We start from the raw sequence: 27050 nt of genomic DNA, 5'->3' as shown, positions 1-27050 counted from the left end.
CTTCCTGATATTTCCCAACATTTCTTTTCCCTTCCTTTATATTCCCTTTCACTATTATTCATATTCCCCAAATGAATGAGAACATACACTGTTTGTCCTTCTCCGATTGACTTATTTCACTCAGCATAATACCCTCCAGTTCCATCCACGTTGAAGCAAATGGTGGGTATTTGTCGTTTCTAATTGCTGAGTAATATTCCATTGTATACATAAACCACATCTTCTTTATCCATTCATCTTTCGATGGACACCGAGGCTGAATGATTTTTTAATTCGAACATCCAGCTTGCTAATTTATTTTTCAGCTGGGTGCATCCTGCCTTTCTTCCCATTTAGGAGTTTTTTTTTTTTAAATACCAATTAAATATTTCACTCCAAATATATCATCTATTTGGCTCTTGAAATAGCTGCCTGTTCCTATTTTATGCAATAAATTCCTCATATTCCTCTGAGGAAATCCCACTTTCTTTCCTTTAAAGTCCAATCCCGTTTGCTCTGTTAATGCTGCTTTCTCGGTGAGGGTCCTTTGGTTTGGAACAACAGTCAGAATCTCGCATTCACGGAGTTGATGTTTCCTTGTCTGGTGATTCATGGATGGATATTTCTATATCTTTTTTTAAATATATTTAAATTTTTTTAAAGATTTATTTATTTATTCATGATAGATGTAGAGAGAGAAAGAGAGAGGCACATGCACAGGAGGAGAGAGCAGGCTCCATGCCTGGAGCCTGACGTGGGACTCGAACCCGAGACTCCAGGATCACGCCCTGGGCCAAAGGCAGGCGCCAAACCGCTGAGCCACCCAGGGATCCCCGATATTTCTATATCTGATGTTATCTGTCTAATGCAGTGGCCTCCAGAGGTTTGTAGGGAACTGGTGGATGGTAGGGGCATGCCATCTGGAAAAAGGATATGTGATAACTTGATTTTAAACTGCAAGTTGTAGTTCCTTCCAGATGTTGCCCACACATGGGGTACCCTCCAGCTCAAGACTGCTGTTGCCCACAAGGAACCAGAGAAAGAGGTCAGAGCTGCCCAACTGTGCCAAATGCAGTTGCCCACTCACCATGGTGGCCACCCTGTGTATGTTTCCTGACGCACCCAGAACCACTCCTACCCTACATGTGTTTAACCTGGATTTGCTCCATCTGTTTCCCATCTTCCAGAGACACTGTTGGAATTCTGATCCAAAAATTGTATTCTCTCCTGGATCTGCTTTCTAGGACTTTTTCCATTATCTATAGGGCCTTGGAGAAGGAAGAAGAGGTAGCCATATGTGTTAGTTTTTTCTTTTAAAATAAGAGATAATTTTTAATCCATCCTTGATGGAACATATTTCTGAAGGATTAATTCAAACATCCACTTTAAGAAAATAAAGTCTTTCTAAAGCCTTTTAGGCTTTCCTCTTTAGCCTTAGTGTTCTACAGTTTCACTGTGATATATATAAAGGCAGCATCTTTATTTATTCATCCTGACCAGCATTGTATGGATCCTTTCAATACAATTCCTATCTTTCTTTGATTCTTTTTTTCAAGTCATAGTCACTGTTACTATTTCTCTTCTTGATACCATAACTATAGGTTCAAAAAAGTTATAACTATATATTTTTTAAATATTTTATTTATTTATTCATGAGAGACACAGAAAGAGGCAGAGACATAGACAAAGGGAGAAGCAGGTTCCCTGCAGGACCCCAGGATCACGACCTGAGCCAAAGGCAGATGCTCAACCACTGAGCCACCCAGGTGCCCCAGTCACCAACTCTATTGATGAAAAAGGGAAATGGGATTTTTGAAAGTTTTCTCAATACATACTATGATTTCTCCATAGCTCTCTTAAGTTCTAGGAGTAATATTTTACCTTTCACTGAAAAATCAATTATTAATATTAAATCCAAATATTGGTTGCTACTTCTCTCCCTGCCATATCCTCACCCCGTGATGAGGGACAAAGCACAGAACAGAGCTGTCCAGCATGTTACTAACCAGCACCCCCACTCTGATGGCCCTCAATGCACAACTTCAGCCTAATGACCCCAGACAAAGGCCAAAAGGAACCAGGACTGGAGCCAAAGCAGCCTAAGCCATTAGTTCTGCTCCAGGATAATCCTCCTGCTTGACATGAGAGGACTCCACTCTATCCCACACTAATAAGAACTCCTCCACTCCAAGGAGCTGGCCATTTTCCCTGGTGGTTAAATTATCAGCATCTTTGTATAAGCCACACATTGTTTATTCTTAAATCCAAGTTTGTTTCTAAAGCTCACCTTTCTTTTGTATTCAGTCTGGGAACAAGTTAATCATGAAAGGTTGTAATTTGGAAGTTTGTTTTAGAAAGTAAGTTCTGCTTGCCTAGGTGGTCTGACTACTTTCCTGTCCTTTGTAAATCCAAAAGGCATCCAATTTCTAACTGAAAACAGTCAACCACAGATGGCAGCAGGTGCAGTGCTACACAGCTTCAGAGGATATGCCATTAAACTCAAAGATCTCTGGTTCATTAGGACATCTCATTCAGGGTGTGAAACAGTGAGCCCCAGTACAAGGAAAGATTTCAGTAACATGTACAACTAAAAAAAGGGACTTCTATGTAGAATTTTTTTAACTCCTATAAATCAATAAACAATAAAAATTTTAAATATATATAACTCAGAAGAAAAATCAGCACAAGACTTAAATAGGTACTTCATAAGATATCCAAATAGCCTACCACTACATGAAAATGTGTTTAACCTTTTTATAATCAAGAAAATGCTCATTAAAACTATGAGAAATAGGGAAGCCTGCGTAGCTCAGTGGTTAAGTGTCTGCCTTTGGCTCAGGGCGTGATCCTGGAGTCCTGGGATCAAGTCCCACATTGGGCTCCCTGCATGGAGCCTGCTTCTCCCTCTGCCTGTGTCTCTGCCTCTCTCTGTGTCTCTCTCATGAATAAATAAATAAAATCTTTAAAAAAAAACTATGAGAAATAATTTATACATCCATCTAAATAGCTAAAATTTAAAACATAGTACCAAGCAGTCATGAGGATTTGCAGCAAGAGCAATTCTTATACTGCTAATAGAGTAGTAATTTGGTAGAACTATCTGGAAAGCTGGCATTATCTATAAAAATTCAACGTGTTTACTCTATAATACAACAATTCTATTAATAGTTCCATATGCAACAGAAACTTTTGTTGCACCAAGAAATATATAGAATTTTCATAGTAGTGCCATTTGTAGTAGCAAAAAATAGGAAACTCAAATATCTACCAACAGGAGAATGGATATACAATGGAATGCCATACAGCCATTAAATTAAATGAATTAAAGCTACACATAAGAAGGGTGACTATCACAAAAATAAAACTGAACAAAAGAGGCCAGATATAAATGAATACACAAGGAATTAATTCAGTTTATACGACTTTCCAAAATGAGCAAAACACAACTAAAGTGTTAAAAGTCAAAGATGTGATCACCTTTGGGGAGGAGGGAAAGGTAAATATAGAGAAGGGGCAGAAGAGAAGTTTCTGGGGTGTTACCAATTCTCTCTGACTTGGGTGGTAGTTACATACATGCTTGCTTTGTAATCATTGATCAAGCTTTATATTTATGCTTTTCACACTCCTCTAAATCTGTTATATTTCAATTTTTAAGAACTTAACAGAAAAGAAAAAAGGTTATAAAACACTGGGAACCCTCATGTATTTCTGGTGTGAATGTAAGCTGGAGTAACCCCATTAGCAAACAAGCCATCATTTCCTAGAAAAGCTACACTGTATAAACTCTATGGCCCTCTAAATTCCACACTTAGGCTCATACCTAGGCTAGGAATTCCTTCACATACTCCTATGAGAGTTATTGAAGAAGATATACTAACTTTGTCATAGTAAAATCCAGAAATAACCCAAATGCCCATCAACAGAATTGATACATAAAATGTGACCTGTTCGCATCATAGAATCTTAGATACACAGAAGCGCAAATGAAGACCTATGGCTATACGCATACATACTGAATGGGAACCTCAAACACAATGCTGATGGACAGAAGTGAGATGCAAGAATAGAATATGATTCCATTTATACGAAAGTCAAAAACATGCAAAAACAAAGCAATGCATTACTTAGTGATAATATGAAGTATGTTTAACAACAGCAAAATAAAAGATTGAAAAACCTCAAATACAGAATAGTGCAGAGAAGCGAAGAAGGTGATCTGGGAGGAGCACAAGGGTGATTTCAGAGCATCTGATGATGTTCTAATTCATAAGCAGAGTCAGGGGGTCATGGGTGTTTTTTAGGCTATTCTTTAAATTATACACATATTGTATACTCATATATTTGCAATGATACAAGAGGAACAATTCCTGTCTTTTTAATAAAAGAATTATTGAATAGAATACTGTAGAGTCCAAAAGCACTGCTGAACTAAAGAGAATTGGTCAGGAACCATAACAGATATGCATGCAGCTACTTTTTACTAAACTCTACTGTTCTGAGCAATATAGAATCATTTATGTTGTCAAGTAATATATGTATTCCACCACTTAGTATTCATAAAGGAAGAATTGTCATCTTCCTTTTGTAGATGAGGATTCTGACACTCAGAAAGGAAAAGTAATTTGCTCAAAGTTACTCAGCTAGTAAATGCAGAAGTGAGGTTCAAATCTAAGTCTGCCTGGTTCCAAAGCACGTCTCAGTGCCTGAACCACCATCATGACCAACGTGATATGGTCAAGAACCATCTGCTTGCCCTCCTACATGCCATGGCAGAGCATATCAAAATAACACGGTTTCTACAGTTCTTATAGAGAGCTTTTCTCAAATTCTAAACATCGGTGTTTAGATCGGTGATGAGGCAATCCACTCCAGGTACCTGATATTCAGACCTGATGGGAGAGCAGCAAGGTCTCAATTTTAAATGAGGTCAAAGACTCCCAGATTAAAGCCCGCAGGTGAATCCTGACCATCACCAGGTTTTGTACAGCCCTTGAGCTAAGATTGGTTTTTCCATTTTTAAATGGTTTAAGATAATCAAACGAAGAATAATAGTATGTCATGACCCATGGAAATTATATGACATTCAAATTTCAGTTCCAACAGATTCTCTTTTTAATTTTTTTAATTTAAATTCAGTTAGCCAACATAAAACACATACTTAGTTTCAGATGTACTGTGCAATGATTTATCAACTGCATATAACACCCAGAGCTCATAACATCACATGCCCTACTTAATTCCCATCATCAAATTACTCCATCCCCCCACTCATCTCCCCTCTAGCAACTCTCAGTTTGTTTCGTATAGTTAAGAGTCTTTCATGGTTTTTATCCCTCTCTGATGACTTCCCATTCAGTTTCCCCTCCCCTCCCCATGATTCTTTGCACTATTTCTTATATTTCACATATAAATGAAACCAGATGATAAATATCTTTTTCTCATTGACTTTTTTGCTCAGCATAACACCCTCCAGTTCCATCCACATTGATGTAAATGGTAAGTATTCGTCCTTTCTGACGGCTGAGTAATATTATTCCAACAGGTGGGTGTGGCTGTGTTCCCATAAGAACACATCTGTATACTGTCTATGGATGTGGTCATGCACCAATGGCAAGAGCGAATAATTGCAACAGAAATCCTATGTTCTGCAGAGCCTAAAGAATTTATTAAATGGTCTAATATAGAAAAATTTTGCTGAGCCCTGAGCTAGGAACTGCACACAGGAATGGAGAACTGCTAAAGCTATAGCTCCTTGATTCCATAAAATGAAGATAAAAATAGTACCTATGTTGAAGATTTGGTATATAGAGTAAGCAGCTGACAGATGAAAAACCATTAAACTAGTGCCTGGCACAGACAGTGGTCTCTCCTCACCCTCAGAACAGCATTTGTTCCCCCTCCTAGCCCTGCACATGACTGAAATCAGAATTATGACATTGGGGGAAATGTCAGGAAGCATGTCAAGATAGTCACAGCAAAGCAAGGACCCCTCTTTAAAATAAAAGTCCTCAAATTATCCATTGCTTTGGGTTTGACTGCAGCTCTCCAACAGCTAAGCACTGAAAAGATTTTATATAAGAAATCACATTCAGAGAAAAACTAACTGTAAATGTTCAAGCCAGGAAAAGCATTCAAAACCAGTGGAGGAGGGACACCTGGGTGACTCAGTGGTAGAACGTCTGTCTTTGGCTCAGGACATGATCCGGAGTCCCGGAATCAAGTCCCACATCAGGCTCCCTGCATGGGCCTGGCCTGTGTCTCTGCCTCTGTGTGTGTGTCTCTCTCATGAATAAATAAATAAAATCTTTAAAAAAAAAAAAACAATGGAAGAAAGGTAGAGACCCCACTGGCACTAGAAACTGAGTCTCCCTGAATCACCGATTAAGAAACCATTTAATGATCATGTTTTCAGGAAGACACTAAGACCAATCAAACAAAATTCTTTTTGTCTCCTCAATCTCCCATTGGATAGTTCTTTCTGGTAAAGACACTGTTTAGTAATGGAAAATAATGATTTTCTATCCTTTAAATCTTGCATCAGGAGCTGTTCAACTAAGATGAATAGTGTCTCTAATGAGACATTAGATGTAAAAATCAATGATCATTTGAATTCTTTAAGAGCTAACAATTCTCCAAAAATATGCTTTTCTAATAAAGTAGGTGAGGTCGAGTAGTCACATATTTAGGCATGTATTTCCCTTCTGCCTACCTGGTACTCTTTTTGCCAAAAGGAGCACTTTCTTATTGACCCTCCTTTAGCATACCATCACATAGACTACAAAAATATACAGCACCCTAAGAATGTGTGTATATTATTAGTATACATTAATTGTGCACATTATTAGTGTACATTAATTAAATAAGGTGTGTGTCTTGCCCTATACGAATTGGATTGCTGGGAGCACTGTTGGCAGGAAAGGGTGGATTTGGCTCCACCTTATCCATTTGGGTCTTTGTGTTGTAGAGTTAAACAGGGCTTCAGCAGGGCTTGGGATCATAGCCCATTAGACTCTGGAGAGTTCTCTACTCTTTACAGCCTTGTTGTTAACTTTTTGAGCTTCAAGGAGTCTCCTGTGCTCAGTCCCATCACGGGCTCTCAGCACTTCAGAAGGATCTCCCTGTGGCCCTTTCCCTGCTGTTGGCAAGAGCTACCCTGCCCTGGATGAAGGCCTAGAGTGCCTTGGAAGAATTTCGCTCTGCTCTCCAGCCATGTCGGACTTCTTCCATCTTTGCTTGGTGAAGGCCTAGAGCCAAATGGTGGTGGGAAAGTATAACTCACTCTGCAGCTGGCATCTTTGCAATCCCAATGAGCTAAGTCATCCCATCCATGGCCATCAAAAGCTTGCTAAAGACTTAACTAGTTCCCCTCGACCTACCTATGGCATACTCCTCCTCCTCCTCCCACACCATCAGAAGTGAAAGCAAGTGTATGTCTCCATTGTCCTAGGAAAGACATTCTGAATTTTACTTTAGGTTTCTTTGCCTTCAGATTTGTTTCAAAATTATGATTCTGTAATCTATGTGGCTTGTTTTGTTATACTGGTGTTGGGGGAAATGGATGTCTCATGCTTCTCTACATCCTAACTAGAGGAGTCTCCAGTCTGTTGTGTCTAATTGTTTAAAGAGGAACGTGGTCTCTTACAAACTCCTTGGACCTTTAGGAACCATCTTTATGAGAACATTAGATAGAACACTACTAATCTGGGTAACTCCCATACTATGAGGGAGACAGGGGTAATGCCCTGTGGCCAGGCAAGGACAAGACTTCCAGGAGAGCAGTCAGTTAGAAAGATATCAGAACACTGTACAGGAAAACATGGGTTTCAAGTCAAAGTCTATTGCCTTCAAATTGTAAGACCCTGGATAAATTTTCTCAGACATCTGTCTCCTTATTGGTACAAGAAGGTGGTCTCAAACTCAGTACCAATGGAGGCAGAAGGTGAACTGGCCAAGCAGGGATGGTGGCAATTTAGAGAGCAAATGGGTCTTTTACAGAGCACTGCTGCTTAGCTCTAGCTGAGTGTTATCATGTGGGGCAAGGCCTAGTGTTACCAAATCTCCCAGGTGCAAGTAAAGCTGGAACGTTTTGGCAACTAATTCCTTTTTTAAAGACTTAATTTGGCCCCTTCAGTAAATAGTGTTAGAAAAACTGGACAGCCACATGCAGAAGAATGCACCATACACAAAAATAAACTCAACATGGATTAAAGACCTAAATGTGAGACAGGAATCCATCAAAATCCTAGAGGAGAACATGGGCAGCAACCTCTTTGACCTCAGCTGCAGCAACCTCTTGCTAAACATATCACCAAAGACAAGGGAAACAAAAGCAAAAAATGAACCACTGAGACTTCATCAAGATAAAAAGCTATTGCACAGCAAAGGAAACAGTCGACAAAACTAAAAGGCAACCTATGGAATGGGAGAAGATATTTTCAAATGTCTTATTAGATAAAAGGCTAGTATCCAAAATCTTTAAAGACCTTCTCAAACACAATACCCACCCCCCAAAAAAATCCACATAAGAGATGGGCATAAGACATGAACAGACATTTCTCCAAAGAAGATATACAAATGGCCAACAAACTGAAAAAATGCTCAGCATCACTCAGCATCTGGGAAATACAAATCAAAACCACAATGAGATAACTTGGGAAATGACAGATGTTGGCAAGGATGTGAAGAAAGGGGAACCCTCTTGGTGGGAATGCAAACTGGTGCAGCCACTCTGGAAAACAGTATGGAGGTTTCTCGAAAAGTTAAACATAGAGCTACCCTATGACCCAGCAGTTGAACTACTAGGTATTTATCCAAAGTATACAAACATAGCGATTCAAAGGGACACATGCACTTCAATTTTTATAGCAGCAATGTTCACAATAGACAAAATATGGAATAATGGAATAAGCCTGGATATCCATCGACAGATGAATGGATAAAGAAGATGTGGGTGTGTGTGTGTGTGTGTGTGTGTGTGTGTGTGTGTGTGTGAATATATTTATAATAGAATATTACTCAGCCACCAAAAGAATGAAACCTTGCCATTTGCAATGATGTGGGTGGAACTAGAGGGTATTATGTTAAGTGAGATAAGTAAGAGAAAGACAAATACCATATGATTTCACTCATATGTGGAATTTAAGAACAGATGAACATAGGAGAAGGGAAGGAAAAATAAAGTAAGATGAAAATTGAGAGAGAGGCAAACCATAAGAGATGCTGAACTCTAGAAAACATACTGAGGGTTGCTGGAGGGGAGGCAGGTGGGGGAAAGGGATAATCGGGTGATGGGCATTAAGGAGGGCACTTGATGTAATGAGCACTGGGTGTTTTAGGCAATTGATGAATCACTAAATTCTACCTCTGAAACTAAAAAAACAAAAACAAATACTAAAAACTAAAAAAAAAAAAATATATTATTTGGCCCAAGAAACATACATCTGGGTCAGAGTGTAACACAACAACTGTCATTTTATAACTCCTATTTTGGACTCCAAGAGTTCCTCAAGTATAATAATTGGGGGTCAAGTTTTTTACTTTTGGCTGGTGACCTCTGGATATTCAAAGGCTCTGGGTGATAGTTGTAGCTGTGTATGACAAATAAAAATTAGGAAGCAAATTAATTGTATTTTTTTTTTTAGATAAGTTTAGATGAGGAAGAGGATCTCAGTGTTGTGGTAAAGCAGTTGAAGATTAGTGGGCTAGGTCATCCAACACTTGCATTGTTCCTGACACAGAGCTGCCTTTTAATAAATATTGTTGTATGAACAGATGAATGAATGGATGTATGGATGAATCGTGAATGGGTGCGTGGATAGATGGATAGGTGTATGCATGAATGTATGGATGTATGGATGAGTCATGAATGGGTGCATAGATAAATGGACAGGTAGATGCATGGATGAATCATGGATGGGTATATGGATGGACAGAGGGATGGATACACTGTTATAAGCTCATCTAAAGTTCAAAAAAAAGTCTTTGACTATGCATAATTTACATGTCACATGTCAGGGGGGATCAAAGAGTATATTATTAGGTCATCGCTGATTCAAGCTGTCAATACTATTCCTCTATCTTTCTTCAAAGCCATGTTGCACTTCAATGACACCACTCTTTCTCCATTCAAGTCACCATAACCAGATTTTACCTGTGTAGAAATGTTGGTGACTTGGGTGCACACATGATCTGCCCCTGGCCCAACCCTCCCCAGAAACATCCCTGACTCCAGGCCACATAATACAAGGATTCAGTTTTTATAGGAGGAGCATGTGATACTAATAATTCCCTCTTCCAATTCCTATGCCAAATGACAACAGAGAATGGAAATGAATTTGATAACCCACCAGAGAGAAAGAGAGAGAGAGAGAGAGAGAGAGAGAAATTCAGGGTTTTAAAGTAAGAGACTTGAGAAGGGAAAGGCCAAAGGAAGGGGAGGAGTAGAGAGGATGGAAAGCGTATCTCAAAAAAGATTAGAAGTTTTAAAGTAACCTGATCTTTCTCATTTTCCTTTAACACAACATATGCTCTTCCCAAAACCCACACACAAACACCTCCTAGGGGGGCTCCTGTGATCTCATCAGAAGCACAGGTAGAGGGTGTTTATCAATGCAGGTCACTTATCCCTAGAATGCTAGACATTTTTGAAAGTATAAAGCCTTGCCAGGATGCACATGATTTACACAGAATGTGAATTTTGAAAAATAAAAAGAGATAATGACTTTGTCTAAAATCCACTCAGTATCATTATTGCTTCTAGCACAAGCCTCACTGCATCAGATCATTATCATGGTAGCTAATTGGATGATTTTTCTGCTTTTTAAGGACATGAATATACTTCATCAAAACAACTTCACTCCCAAGTGAGATTTATGAATATTTGAAAGCTGATGACCTGTGCCTGAAGCTAATCCAAATGTCTTTGCCTCTAATGAGAAATCTGATAAACTGGTATGGAGAGAACTAGCTGAGTAGAAACTCTAGGAAAAGCTCCAGAGAAGCCTCTCAGGGTTCTTGATAGTGAAATCAACCATATTCTTGATCTTCAACCCCCTTCTGTGCACCCTCAGAACTAATGGGATGGGTTTTCCCTTCTAACCCACATACATGACCATGATCAAAGCTGTGTGGAAAACAGTAACCAAGACCCTCAAAAAAAAAAATTATGCTGAATGAAGTAAGTCAATCGGAGAAGGACAAACAGTGTATGTTCTCATTCATTTGGGGAATATAAATAATAGTGAAAGGGAATATAAAGGAAGGGAAAAGAAATGTGTGGGAAATACCAGAAAGGGAGACAGAACATAAAGACTCCTAACTCTGGGAAATGAACTAGGGGTGGTGGAAGGGGAGGAGGGCGGGGGGTGGGGAGGAATGGGTGACGGGCACTGAGGGGGACACTTGACGGGATGAGCACTGGGTGTTTTTCTGTATGTTGGTAAATTGAACACCAATAAAAATTAATTTATAAAAAAAAAAAAAAGGAATAGAACTGTCACATCCCTGGGGACTGGGGGTCAGCTTCTTCCAGCCACCAGAGGGCTCTGGAAGGAGGGTTAACCTATTTCTAAGCAGTCCCAATGCTAGAACCTCATCCCTGTGTACCAAACTGAAATGAAATCTGTAAATTTTAAGATTCTTTTTTACACGTAGTTTTAAAAACAAATACAGCTCTTTTGACTTAAAATTATCTACAGAGGCAGGCAGTGAAGCAGAAATTAATTCCAGACCTGCTCTGCCATGTGTTTAAGAGTCCACAAGCTAGAACCCCCAGGTAAAATCTGGCCCACCATCTGTTTTGTCAACCAAGTTTCATTGAATCATAGCCCACTAACTTAGGTGTGGTCTTTGTCTTCTTTTGCTCTACAAAGGCATAGCCACGTGACTGCAATATTTTATATATATATACATACTCTGATCTGGAAGAATCATTCAGCCACAGTGAGTTCTAGCATTAACATCTATTCAATAATGTGAATCATACATCCCCAGATCTTCTAGTTTACAGGATATTAGGAGGCCCAACGATGCCTCTATAGAATTTTTCTGAATAAAGCACTGTTCACCGCATGCTTATTAGAATGACCAAAATCAAGAACACTGATAATACCAAATGCTGGTGAAGATGTATGGGAACAACAGAAACTCTCATTCATTGCTGGTGGGAATGCAGCTGCTTTGGAAGACAGTTTGAGGACTTCTTTCAAAACTAAACATACTCTCGCCATACAATCCAGCAGCCATGCCCCTTGATATTTACCAAAGGAGTTGAAAATGCATGTCCACACAAAAGGCCTGCACATGAGTATTTATAGAAGCCTTGTTCATAATTGCCAAAGCTTAGAAGCATCCAAGATGTCCTTCACTAGGTCAGTGGAAAAATTGTGAAACATACAGACAATCAAATATTATTCAGCAAGAAATGAGCTATGGATGGAAACACATGGAGGGACTTTAAATGCAGGTTGCTAAGTAAAAGAAGAGAATCTGAAAAGGCTGCATACTGTAGGATTCTAACAATATGATACTCTAGAAATGGCAAAACTGGGGAGACAGTTAAAAGATCAGTGTTTGCCAGTGGCTGGGGTGGGGGAGGAGAAGGAGATGAACAGCAGAGCACAGAGGATTTTTAGGGCAGTGAAAACATTTTGCATGATACTATACATGTCATCATACTATTGTCCGCAGAATGCACAACCTCCAGAGTGAGCCCTAAGGCAAATTATGGATTTAAGTGATAATGATGTGTCAGGGTAGGTTAATCAATTGCAACAAATGCATCACTCTGGTGGAGATTGTTGATAACAGGAGAGGCTATGCAGGGAGAATAAGGGAAATCTCTGTACCTTCCATTCAATTTTGCTGTGAATCTAAAAACTAAAGTTTTTTAATAAAAAAAAGTTTAAAGAAGTCTATTAGCTAATGAGATTACAAAGCCCATTAAGAGCTGTTTGCTAGCTATTTCCAGTTTGTACTTTCCTTGCCATTAGGTAGGAACATGTGACTAGTTATGGCCACAATCGTTAGGCAGAAGTGATGTGTATCACATCCAAGCTGAAGCAAGACTTTCCAGAGCTCTCTTTTCCCTCTGGCTCAACAACTGGCAAATTCAAACCTCTGAGTGCCCTGAGTGACAGTGGTGAGCAGAGACTCCCAGCTGACATCTGGTAGACACATAGCATGACAAACAATAAGCCTTGCTTGTTCTAAACACTGAGCTTTCAGGATTGTTTCCCAAGCAAAATCTAGTTTATCATGTCTAATACAGAGATGATCAATAACTATACTATTACATTTGCAAAACTGTCACTTCTCCCTACCCTATCCTCCTGTTCAGATGGCACATTTAAGAAAGCAAGGTTGGCCCAATCATACATTTCAATCTTCATTCACAAATCTCTTAATGTTTGAAGGAATCTAAGTTGATGGAAATTCTAACTACACTTTTGGTCTTTTATTTTCAAGCACCCCAAAATTCCAAGGAGTCTCTCTTTCTTCCTCCTAAAGAACTCTTTCATTCATGGCTGTCAATCACATCACCTTGGTCCCATCTTCAAGCAATCCGTAGCCTCCTAGACAGAGAGGTTCTTTTCCTCCCTGGTTACTTTTCTCCCAAGAATCACAGCTTTTTCCCCTTCCTCAGAAAGTACAGAAAGAGAACAATTACAATCAAGAAAAAAGGCAGAAGAAGGTTGGGAACCCCCACAGGTAAGTATGTTAATCTCACTGTAAATCATCATCACCATTATCATTTGTATGTTGCCTGCCATCTCTTGTTTTCCTTCTCCACTGGTTCAGAAACCAGGCAGGAAGCAGGAGGTTAACTTTGGAGGCCCCTCAAAGCCCAAGATAGGCCAGCTGAATCCTCTCAGGAAGTTTCTGTAATAGTTCAATGATCATACATTATCCCTTTGTTGTGTGGGAGGGTCATGGGTGAGGACCTTGGAGAGTAAGATGGTAACATCTTGGTTCAACCTCATATGGTTCTCTTCCACCTACAACTCCTTTCTGACACTGTTGGTTTTGCAAAGCAATCCAACCAAAGGTCCAGTTCTCCACACTAGTAAAATCAACACTTTTATAATCTGTGTGCAAAGGGTCTGCTGAACCCTCAGAGTAACCTCAGTCTCTATGGCAGGTTTCCAACCAATTCTAAAAAGTCTCAGGCAGCCCTGGTGGCTCAGCAGTTTAGCACCACCTTCAGCCCAGGGCGTGATCCTGGAGACCAGAGATCGAGTCCCATGTCAGGCTCCCTGCATGGAGCCTGCTTCTCCCTCTGCCTGTGTCTCTGCCTCTCTCTCTGTGCGTCTCTCATGCATAAATAAATAAAATCTTCAAAAAAAAAAAAAGTTTAAAAAGTCTCTCTCCCTCTGCACTGTCAACTTGTTCTGCTCTTATTTTCCCTTCCAAACCTATAATCTCTCTCTCTACTGCACGATGCCGAAGAAAATGCACAACTACTTGAGAATGAGCAAAAATTCACTGGAAAATATCCTCTGTATCTCTCCTTGCAATGTCACATAATTTCTGGCTATTTTGTTCTTCAATATACAACTCTAATTTCTTCACAAGGGCTTTCTGGATGTTACAAATGCCTAGTGCTTCAGAATCCAGCTTCGATCAAGCCATGGCATTTACTTCCAAGATCTATAAACCATGGCTGATTGATGACCCCTTCTCTTCCCCTGGTGTATGATGTTCAAGGTTATCAACAAAGTCAGGTGCTGGCACGAGGTCCAATCTACAGCTTTCTGATTATAAAAAGCAATCTAGAATCTTCTTGGATTCATTCATTTACTCACGAAATTCAGTGGGCCATTGTCTTGATATAATATTACTTAAAACTTTCTTCTTTCAATTTTCTCTACTCCTATTCTCTACTCCATGGCATCTCTTGTTTGGAGAGCAGAAGTAACTAATTGGTCCTCCTGCCCACAGTCTCCACCCTGTGGCACCACTGCCATGTGACTGCTATGGAACACCAACATGACTACTTGGTTGCCTTATGATTGCTCAGCAGAGTGAATAAGAGCATGGATGTTGTTGTCAAGTAAGAGTGAGGTTCAACTCCTGACTTTGTTGCTAACAGGGTGAGTCCTTTATCCACTGCACATTGCACTTTCTTCACCTTGAAATGGGAGCAACAATAGCACCTTCCTTTTAGAGTTTAGGAGGACTGAGTGGACATACATAAGAATCTTTGCACAGTGTTTTGGCATCCAGTAATGCTTGATAAATGTTTACTAATATCATATGTCTTGAACATTTAAGGTCCTGCAATTTCTGGTCACAGTAGACCTTTTGATTCCTCTCTCTCACCAATCCACACAGTGGGTATGATTCCCCTCCCCAGAGTTCCCCTCCCCTGTGCTGCTCAGACACTGCTTGTCCACAAACTCCTCAGCTAGAATATTGGAGCTTTATTTTTACCTCTACTAATTCTCATCCCCCAAATGTAAAAAAGAGTAGTCAATGTCCTATATTTTCAACAAAGCTTTTCATTAGGAGACAATACCCTAAAATCGCCCATAGGGATGGCATGTTGCTTTCTGAAATCAGTACAATTTTTGATGTTTAGTCATCTTTATTTGTTAAGAACAAAGGTCATCTTTCCAAAGCTGGAATATGCTGCTGCCTTTACTGCCCACATATACACTATGCTCAGATTCACCAGAAGGGGGAGTGCCTGCGTAAAGTAGGGAATTCGAGCACTCTGTCTCAAGAGGACAGTTTCTTGTTCCAGAATTCATAATCTGGTGACACTATTTTTCTTTTCTATAATTACCAGAGGTCCCAAAGATGAAGGCATCTGAGTTCCTCCAGGTCTTCATCCATGCTTGTCCTAACATAGCTCATGTTTATTATTACCAAAGTGAATTTTTCCATGATTTGCATAAATCTAAATTTTATTTACACACTAGAGTACTAGAGTTACCTGATTCCAAGTTGTCAGTGACTCCTACCCATGCTCCATTTCATACCTGGTAGCCTATGCAGAGCAGGAGCAACACAAGCACGAAGAGCACAGACTCTGGAGCCAGGCTGCCTGGATTCAAATCCTGGCTCTGCCACTTGCTAGTCTGGGTAAGATGCTTAATCTCTCTGTGCCTCAGCTCCCCTATCTGTAAAATGGAAACAACCATGGCACCTATCTCCTAGATATTGTGAAGATTAAATGAGTCACTATGTATAAGTACTTAGAATGGTGCCTGGTACACAGTGAATACTGTATGCAGTTTTGCTAATTCTACCATTATTACTCTGTAGTTAGTCACAATCATCCTGGAGCACCACAGACAAGAAAGAAAGCAGACACTGAATCTGTCATCTTGAAAGCAGCTCAGCAAAGGAAATCTTATCAACGGATTTCACCCTACTTGGAGTCAAAGCTTCCAGCAATGCCATAGGAGAGGAAGAGGCAATGCAAAATTCAAAATAGAAATGATTACTTATTTACCCTAGATTTCACTCACTGAAACTCAGGGTGGTTAAAACCCATAGGAAAATATATGGCTCTAATAACTGGATGGTTCATAGACAGCCACCTAGGGGACCTCACACTATGGAGATTGTTACTGGTGGAAGATCTTGACAGTGCCCAGAAAGATTGCTCTGCCACCTGAAACAGTCCTCATACATTACCAACATTCTTACTTCACAACATGATTTCCACATTCCCTGCAGTAAGAATACCTTCTTCCAAATGTCTACCCCTATTACCTGAGTTCATTTTTATGGATTTCCACTATTTTTCTTTCCAGCTTCTGTGACTGCTTGGGGAAAATCTCAAACTCATTGATGTAATTCTCAGGATGCTCATCAGGATCGTAATCACCCAGCTCAGCTGTAATGAGTAAAAAATAAGAGAGAAAGATTAAGAACAAGAATTGGGTACTTGTGGAATGGTTTCTGCCACCCAAATGAAGAGCTGGCAATAGCACACCCAACAAAATGGATTTTTATCCATGGGAGGACCACACCCTGAGTGTCTAGAAGCCTATATTCTAGCTCAGATCTAGCCATATGAGCTTGGGCACTTGTCAACTTCTTTGAGTCTCATTTTCTTCATCTCCATAATAAGGAAATTTAGTTGTTTTTCAATGAGGCACTATTGGCACTTGGAAAGCCAAACAATTCTTTATCTTTTCAGATATTTCAAAGCATGATAGTATATTCATCACCCTACCCATCAGGTATTAAGTGTTAGTAGTACACACAATCATTATGACCAACACAGATGCCCCCTAGTATTTCCAAATGCTCCCTAGGATATTAGTTGGAAATCACTGGATGTCCCTCAAGGTTCCTTTATAGCTAATTTTCTGAGTCTGGGAATTCTATGATTCATACAAGTATAGGTGCATCCCATAAAAAAAAAAATTCACAACATGAAGGCACCCAAGAAGACTGCACTTAAAAATAAATGGAATCTTTCTCCAATTAAAAGTGTAAATCTAAGCATGGGAAGCATACCAGATGAAGATTATTCTGGATTCTAACACAGAGCACCTCCAGGGGGTCTTTAATGGCAAAAAAAAAAAAAAAAAAAATGCTGGCACATCTCTGAGCTCCCAGAAGGTCTAGGAGAGGATGGACCTAGAAAGTACATCAGCCATAGCTTGGAGCAGCAAAGGTGATGTTCTGGCAGTGGGGATACTTTTTAGTGATTGCACAAGCCTGCTATGGAAAATGTACCAAAAGGAGCAAGTGTCTCAGGCAGAAATGGCCCAGGAAAGAAGATTAAAAGATGGTAGGAAAATTGTATTAGAAGAACTTGATCACCAACATGACTTTGTAGTAGATAAGAATCAATATGCCTTAAGCACATCTGCAAAATCACATCCAACTCTGTAATTTGTACCTACTGTCCTTTCATTGTTGAATCATCTAATGACTACAAAAGGACAAAACTGGGAGGAAAGCAAAGCTCTTTAAAGCTTCCTAATAGAATTCAAATTACAGAGTTCTTAAAACTCCCTAAAGTATATATCCTACATGAGGAAGGACTTTAAAAATAAGACCCAAAATACCATTAACCATAGGAGGGAAACTAGTTGGAAAGTGTCAAGATTAAAATACTTCTGTTCATTAAAGGTAGTCACAGTCAAAATAACAGGCGACAAATTGAAAGAATATATTTACAAAGTCCAAACCTGACAAGGGCTAATATGTAGAATAAAGAAGAAATCCCTACCAATCAATAAGAAAATAGGCAGGAGGACCAATGGGAAAATGGTCAGAGAATATAAACAGCCAATATAGACAAATGTTCAAACTCATCAGTAATCAGAACTATGGAAATCAAAATCACTCCACACCTAAAAAATTGGCAAAAAGTGTAGAAGTGGATGATTCTATATGTTGGCAGAGATATAAGGAAATGAAAATACTTGCACACTTCTGGATGATCCTTGATGCACGCAGCTCTTCTAAAGAGCAAGCTGGGAATATTTAGTCAAACAATCCCGCTGCTGGGCATACATTCTAGAAAAACTCTAAGTACAAGAAAGAATACGAAGGCAACTTGGGTGTTCATTGTTGATAGGAGCAATAAATAAAACATGAGCAATGTACCCTACTAGATACTCTGTAGCAATTAAAAGCAATTTATGGACACTCAAAAACCTGAATAGATCCCCAAAGCCATGTTTTGAGCATAAAAGGATTAAAATACGTTTTACAGCCCCACTTAATACATGAAACTTAAAAGTGTATACATACAAAACAATGTTATCATTTATAAGGTTGTATGGAAAGTCAAAGATCTATATGAACCCCATTGTTGTCTTAAAGAATGGAAATGGAGAATAATAAAAAGGAAAATCAGAGGAGGAGGGGCAAGATGGGGGAAGAGTAGGGTCCCCAAATCACCTGTCCCCAACAAATTACCTAGATAACCTTCAAATCATCCTGAAAATCTACGAATTCGGCCTGAGATTTAAAGAGAGACCAGCTGGAACGCTACAGTGAGAAGAGTTCGCGCTTCTATCAAGGTAGGAAGACGGGGAAAAAGAAATAAAGACACAAAAGGCCTCCAAGGGGGAGGGGCCCCGCGAGGAGCCGGGCTGAGGCCGGGGCGAGTGTCCTCAGGACAGGAGAGCCCCGTCCTGGAAGAGCAGGAGCTGCACCATCTTCCCCGGACGGAAAGGGGCTCGCAGGGAGTTAGAGCAGGACCCAGGAGGGCGGGGATGCCCTCGGGCTCCCTGGGACACTAACAGGCACCTGCGCCCCGGGAGAGTGCGCCGAGCTCCCTAAGGGCTGCAGCGCTCGGCGGGACCCGGAGCAGCTCGGAGGGGCTCGGGCGGCGGCTCCGCGGAGGGGGCTGCGGGGCGGGAGCGCGAATCCAACAGCGCAGGCCGCGGAGCACAGGGCGCCGGGACACAGCCCAGGATCCGGCCTCCCCCGGGACAGGCAGAGGCCGGGAGGGCCCAGGACAGCGAGGACGCTCCTGCCCCGAGCTGAGCAGATCAGCGGCCCCGCCCCGGAGCCTCCAGGCCCTGCAGACCCAGAGCCCCGGAGCTACTGCGGGGGCTGAATCCAGGGCTCCAGAGCTGCCCCCGCCACTGCAGTTGTTCCTCCGGGGGCCTCACGGGGTCAACAACCCCCACTGAGCCCTGCACCAGGCAGGGGCAGAGCAGCTCCCCCAAGTGCTAACACCTGAAAATCAGCACAGCAGGCCCCTCCCCCAGAAGACCAGCGAGACGGACCAGTTCCAGGGGAAGTCAAGGGACTTAAAGTATACAGAATCGGAAGATACTCCCCGTGGTTTTTTTTTGTTTTGTTTTGTTTTGTTTTTTATTTCTGTTTGCTTCTCCCACCCCTTTTTTCTTTTTTCTTTTTCTTTCTCTTTTTCATCTCCTTTTTATTCTTTTTTCTTCCTTTTTTCTTTTTCTCTTTTCTTTCCTTCTTTCTCTCCTCTTTTTTTCTCCTTTTCCCAATACAATTTGTTTTTGGCCACTCTGCACTGAGCAAAATGACTAGAAGGAAAACCTCACCTCAAAAGAAAGAATCAGAAACAGTCCTCTCTCCCACAGAGTTACAAAATCTGGATTACAATTCAATGTCAGAAAGCCAATTCAGAAGCACTATTATACAGCTACTGGTGGCTCTAGAAAAAAGCATAAAGGACTCAAGAGACTTAATGACTGCAGAATTTAGATCCAATCAGGCAGAAATTAAAAATCAATTAAATGAGATGCAATCCAAACTAGAAGTCCTAACGATGAGGGTTAACGAGGAGAAAGAACGAGTGAGTGACATAAAGACAAGTTGATGGCAAAGAGGGAAACTGAGGAAAAAAGAGACAAACAATTAAAAGACCATGAGGATAGATTAAGGGAAATGAACGACAGCCTGAGGAAGAAAAACCTACGTTTAATTGGGGTTCCCGAGGGCGCCGAAAGGGCCAGAGGGCCAGAATACGTATTTGAACAAATCCTAGCTGAAAACTTTCCTAATCTGGGAAGGGAAACAGGCATTCAGATCCAGGAAATAGAGAGATCCCCCCCGAAAATCAATAAAAACCGTTCAACACCTCGACATTTAATAGTTAAGCTTGCAAATTCCAAAGATAAAGAGAAGATCCTTAAAGCAGCAAGAGACAAGAAGTCCCTGACTTTTATGGGGAGGAGTCTTAGGGTAACAGCAGACCTCTCCACAGAGACCTGGCAGGCCAGAAAGGGCTGGCAGGATATATTCAGGGTCCTAAATGAGAAGAACATGCAAACAAGAATACTTTATCCAGCAAGACTCTCATTCAAAATGGAAGGAGAGATAAAGAGCTTCCAAGACAGGCAGGAGCTGAAAGAATATGGGACCTCCAAACCAGCTCTGCAAGAAATTTTAAGGGGGACTCTTAAAATTCCCCTTTAAAAAGAAGTTCAGTGGAACAATCCACAAAAACAAGGACTGAATAGATATCATGATAACACTAAACTCATACCTTTCAATAGTAACTCTGAACGTGAACGGGCTTAATGACCCCGTCAAAAGGCGGAGGGTTTCAGACTGGATAAAAAAGCAGGACCTATCTATTTGCTGTCTACAAGAGACTCATTTTAGACAGAAGGACACCTACAGCTTGAAAATAAAAGGTTGGAGAACCATTTACCATTCAAATGGTCCTCAAAAGAAAGCAGGGATAGCCATCCTTATATCAGATAAACTAAAATTTACCCCAAAGACTGTAGTGAGAGATGAAGAGGGACACTATCTCATACTTAAAGGATCTATCCAACAAGAGGACTTAACAATCCTCAATATATATATATTTGGCCAAATATATCAATCAATTAATAACCAAAGTGAAGAAATACTTAGATAATAATACACTTATACTTGGTGACTTCAATCTAGCTCTTTCTACCCTTGATAGGTCTTCTAAGCACAACATCTCCAAAGAAACGAGAGCTTTAAATGATACACTGGACCAGATGGATTTCACAGATATCTACAGAACTTTACATCCAAACTCGACTGAATACACATTCTTCTCAAGTGCACATGGAACTTTTTCCAGAATAGACCACATACTGAGTCACAAATCGGGTCTGAACCGATACCAAAAGACTGGGATCGTCCCCTGCATATTCTCAGACCATAATGCCTTGAAATTAGAACGAAATCACAACAAGAAGTTGGGAAGGACTTCAAACACGTGGAGGTTAAGGACCATCCTGCTAAAAGATGAAAGGGTCAACCAGGAAATTAAGGAAGAATTAAAAAGTTTCATGGAAACTAATGAGAATGAAGATACAACCGTTCAAAATCTTTGGGATGCAGCAAAAGCAGTCCTAAGGGGGAAATACATCGCAATACAAGCATCCATTCAAAAACTGGAAAGAACTCAAATACACAAGCTAACCTTACACATAAAGGAGCTAGAGAGAAAACAGCAAATAGATCCTACACCCAGCAGAAGAAGAGAGTTAACAAAGATTCGAGCAGAACTCAACGAAATCGAGACCAGAAGAACTGTGGAACAGATCAACAGAACCAGGAGTTGGTTCTTTGAAAGAATTAATTAGATAGATAAACCATTAGCCAGCCTTATTAAAAAGAAGAGAGAGAAGACTCAAATTAATAAAATCATGAATGAGAAAGGAGAGATCACTACCAACACCAAGGAAATACAAATGATTTTAAAAACATATTATGAACAGCTATATGCCAATAAATTAGGCAATCTAGAAGAAATGGACACATTCCTGGAAAGCCACAAACTACCAAAACTGGAACAGGAAGAAATAGAAAATCTGAACAGGCCAATAACCAGGGAGGAAATTGAAGCAGTCATCAAAAACCTCCCAAGACACCAAAGTCCAGGGCCAGATGGCTTCCCAGGGGAATTCTATCAAACGTTTAAAGAAGAAACCATACCTATTCTACTAAAGCTGTTTGGAAAGATAGAAAGAGATGGAGTACTTCCAAATTCGTTCTATGAGGCCAGCATCACCTTAATTCCAAAACCAGACAAAGACCCCACCAAAAAGGAGAATTACAGACCAATATCCCTGATGAACATGGATGCAAAAATTCTCAACAAGATACTAGCCAATAGGATCCAACAACACATTAAGAAAATTATTCACCATGACCAAGTAGGATTTATCCCCAGGACACAAGGCTGGTTCAACACTCGTAAAACAATCAATGTGATTCATCATATCAGCAAGAGAAAAACCAAGAACCATATGATACTCTCATTAGATGCAGAGAAAGCATTTGACAAAATACAGCATCCATTCCTGATTAAAACTCTTCAGAGTGTAGGGGTAGAGGGAACATTCCTCAACATCTTAAAAGCCATCTACGAAAAGCCCACAGCAAATATCATTCTCAATGGGGAAGCACTGGGAGCCTTTCCCCTAAGATCAGGAACAAGACAGGGATGTCCACTCTCACCACTGCTATTCAGCATAGTCTTGGAAGTCCTCACGTCAGCAATCAGACAACAAAAAGACATTAAAGGCATTCAAATTGGCAAAGAAGAAGTCAAACTCTCTCTCTTCGCCGATGACATGATACTCTACATAGAAAACCCAAAAGCCTCCACCCCAAGATTGCTAGAACTCATACAGCAATTTGGTAGCGTGGCAGGATACAAAATCAATGCCCAGAAATCAGTGGCATTTCTATACACTAACAATGAGACTGAAGAAAGAGAAATTAAGGAGTCAATCCCATTTACAATTGCACCCAAAAGCATAAGATACCTAGGAATGAACCTAACCAAAGAGGTAAAGGATCTATACTCTGAAAACTATAGAACTTCTGAAAGAAATTGAGGAAGACACAAAGAGATGGAAAAATATTCCATGCTCATGGATTGGCAGAATTAATATTGTGAAAATGTCAATGTTACCCAGGGCAATTTACATGTTTAATGCAATCCCTATCAAAATACCATGGACTTTCTTCAGAGAGTTGGAACAAATTATTTTAAGATTTGTGTGGAATCAGAAAAGACCCTGAATAGCCAGGGGAATTTTAAAAAAGAAAACCATATCTGGGGGCATCACAATGCCAGATTTCAGGTTGTACTACAACGCTGTGGTCATCAAGACAGTGTGGTACTGGCACAAAAACAGACACATAGATCAATGGAACAGAATAGAGATCCCAGAAGTGGACCCTGAACTTTATGGTCAACTAATATTCGATAAAGGAAGAAAGACTATCCATTGGAAGAAAGAGAGTCTCTTCAATAAATGGTGCTGGGAAAATTGGACATCCACATGCAGAAGAATGAAACTAGACCACTCTCTTGCACCATACACAAAGATAAACTCAAAGTGGATGAGAGATCTAAATGTGAGACAAGATTCCATCAAAATCCTAGAGGAGAACACAGGCAACACCCTTTTTGAACTCAGCCACAGTAACTTCTTGCAAGATACATCCACGAAGGCAAAAGAAACAAAAGCAAAAATGAACTATTGGGACTTCATCAAGATAAGAAACTTTTGCACAGCAAAGGATACAGTCAACAAAACTAAAAGACAACCTACAGAATGGGAGAAGATATTTACAAATGATGTATCAGATAAAGTGCTAGTTTCCAAGATCTATAAAGAACTCATTAAACTCAACACCAAAGAAACAAACAATCCAATCATGAAATGGGCAAAAGACATGAACAGAAATCTCACAGAGGAAGACATGGACATGGCCAACATGCACATGAGAAAATGCTCTGCATCACTTGCCATCAGGGAAATACAAATCAAAACCACAATGAGATACCACCTCACACCAGTGAGAATGGCGAAAATTAACAAGGCAGGAAACCACAAATGTTGGAGAGGATGCAGAGAAAAGGGAACCCTCTTACACTGTTGGTGGGAATGTGAACTGGTGCAGCCACTCTGGAAAACTGTGTGGAGGTTCCTCAAAGTGTTAAAAATAGACCTGCCCTATGACCCAGCAATTGCACTGTTGGGGATTTACCCCAAAGATACAGATGCAATGAAACGCCGGGACACCTGCACCCCGATGTTTCTAGCAGCAATGTCCACAATAGCCAAACTGTGGAAGGAGCCTCGGTGTCCATCGAAAGATGAATGGATAAAGAAGATGTGGTTTATGTATACAATGGAATATTCCTCAGCCATTCGAAATGACAAATACCCACCATTTGCTTCAGCGTGGATGGAACTGGAGGGTATTATGCTGAGTGAAGTAAGTCAGTTGAAGAAGGACAAACATTATATGTTCTCATTCATTTGGGGAATATAAATAATAGTGAAAGGGAATATAAGGGAAGGGAGAAGAAATGTGTGGGAAATATCAGAAAGGGAGACAGAACATAAAGACTCCTAACTCTGGGAAACGAACTAGGGGTGGTGGAAGGGGAGGAGGGCAGGGGGTGGGGGTGAATGGGTGACGGGCACTGAGGGGGGCACTTGACAGGATGAGCACTGGGTGTTATTCTGTATGTTGGTAAATTGAACACCAATTAAAAATATATTTATTTTAAAAAATAAAAATAAATAAAAAGAATTTCAGAGGCGGAACTTTGGAGAAGAAATGTTTGAAAAGTTTAATTTGGCAAAGTCTCTGCAAATCTGTATTAAAACCACTACTTTAAAAAAAATAAAAAAAATAAGAATAAAAGGGAAAATCAATCAATCATCAATCAACTGATGGACCCAGAGGGACTAGTGAAGAGAATGAGCCATCCACTGATGATTAACCTAACTTGAGTTTCAAAAGATACACACATAATAGACCTATACCACATCCATACATATGTATCACCCTGTGAGCTGGCTATGGACCTAAAAATTTAGGAGGTGGTATAACTCAATGCTTCCATTTTCCATAGAGAATGGACCACCAATACAAAACTAGGTCAGTTTCAATGCAAATATCAGCTTGCATGGTGATTGGTAAGGGAGGACATTGGTGCCAGGGGTGGGGTGGTGGGTCCCTATCCAGGGAAATGAGATAAAATGAACTTGTACTGCTAAACACTGCAACGAAGAGCTTGGAAAATGCCAGAAAACTAAGAGAAGAAATGCTATGGAACCTGCACTTAGGTTGCTAGCAAGGTAAATGTCAATGCTCTTGCATCACGTGCCCTGCTTGGTTGTCCCTTAAAGCTGGTCTTTGCCTGACTTCACCTGAAGCAAAGGCAGTTCACAAATGATTCAGGACTTTTAAACATTCAGACTTTGTCTTCCCTATCAAGAGGAACTGGGCAAGCGAGGGTCAAGTTGTGACAAAATGCACATCAGATGGCTTGCAATCTGAAACGGGCCCTGGTGGGTTTCTAAGGGAATTTAACTGTCAGAAAAATCCAAAGAGTTGAAGCAAAAGGGTGAGTGCTATCAGGTGATGATAAATATAAAGGGCAAGCTCTGCAATGCATTTCCCCTGGTTTGGAGAGGACTCATTCCAAAAGAACATGAGAGACAGGATGTTCCAGGGGCCACTCCCCCAAGAGCCTTTCCTGATCTCCCTCACTGGGTCTGGAGCCCTCTTGAAGTCAAAGCAGGGACTTGGGTGTCCCTCTATTGAGCCATTAACACACATGTTACACCTGCCTGTTTACTGTCTGTCCTTCCCCCTCCTCCCTCCCAACCAGGGACTTTGGAATCCAGTGCCTGCCACATACCAGCTGCTCAGTAAACATTCAGAGAACATGAGCAAATAAATACATGAGGGTAGGGAATCAATCACTCTTTCCCAAGCAGAGAAATAAAGCACACAGTGGTGCAATTTAGGCAAGTGCCCTGGTTCACTTAACATCATTACTAGAGAACTTACTACGTGCCAGACACAGGGATATTATGGTGAAAAATGCCCCCAGAGCTCTACTTCCATGGAATTTAGATTCTACATAGAGGGAATACATAAGAAGTCACAAAACAACTCAATAATGTAATTTCCAGTATAAGTGCTTAAAAGGCAACAAAACAGGTATGAGACAGAATGAGGTGCAGGAGACAGGCTACGTGAGTAGGCCAGGAAGACTTCTCAGAAGTGATATGAATTGAGATCAGACTGAGTTCTGAATATCTGCAATGCAAGAGGCAGAAGAGAGAAGAGTGACAATCCCACCATGTTGCGGTCTGTAGAAGGAACAGGAAAGATACCATTTTTACCAAGAAAAAGATATAAACAGATACCTAGGATTTTGTGTATCTGGGTTACCATTTGTATTATGAAAGAAAATGCACTGCATGCATTGAATACGCTCACTGTGTTCAGGATGTACATGTAGCAACACTCTGGGTGCTGCCTGTTTTTCGTGCGCTGAGAATATTCTGAAGCTTCAAACCCACTCCTTCAGAGGTGGTTGGCAAATGAGAAGCCAATGAAATGTCATATGGCCTCCCACTTTCTAATAATTCCCTCCCTCTCTCTGTAAGCATATCAGGTCCACCAAAGCAGATCTTTATCTCTAGGGCCGCTGAAAGATCACTTCAAGCACCAGAGAACATCAAGAATCCAGCTTTTACTCAATTTGCTACAGATGGCCCATGGAGGCTGCTGTATTTTAGCGCTGAATGGTCCTTCCCAGATCTGCCAGTCCATTTCCAGCTCTACTGTCTCCACAGCATCTGTGC

At 40.6% G+C, this 27050-nt stretch overlaps 1 protein-coding gene across 3 annotated transcripts in view; it reads right to left on the bottom strand.

Moving 5' to 3' along the window:
• Window positions 1-27050, bottom strand: part of FRMD3 (FERM domain containing 3) — a 297512-nt gene that overhangs the window by 83394 nt on the left and 187068 nt on the right. For all 3 annotated transcript variants that reach the window (XM_041744980.1, XM_041744981.1, XM_041744983.1), the window contains one exon: window positions 16699-16822. In XM_041744980.1, the coding sequence (XP_041600914.1) occupies window positions 16699-16822 (124 nt within the window). The remainder of the gene's footprint in view (window positions 1-16698; window positions 16823-27050) is intronic.

Source organism: Vulpes lagopus, chromosome 2, assembly GCF_018345385.1.
Source record: "Vulpes lagopus strain Blue_001 chromosome 2, ASM1834538v1, whole genome shotgun sequence".
Classification (NCBI taxonomy): Eukaryota; Metazoa; Chordata; class Mammalia; order Carnivora; family Canidae; genus Vulpes; species Vulpes lagopus.
Note: the sequence above shows the minus strand (reverse complement) of the source record. Positions and strands in the feature narration are given on the sequence as shown.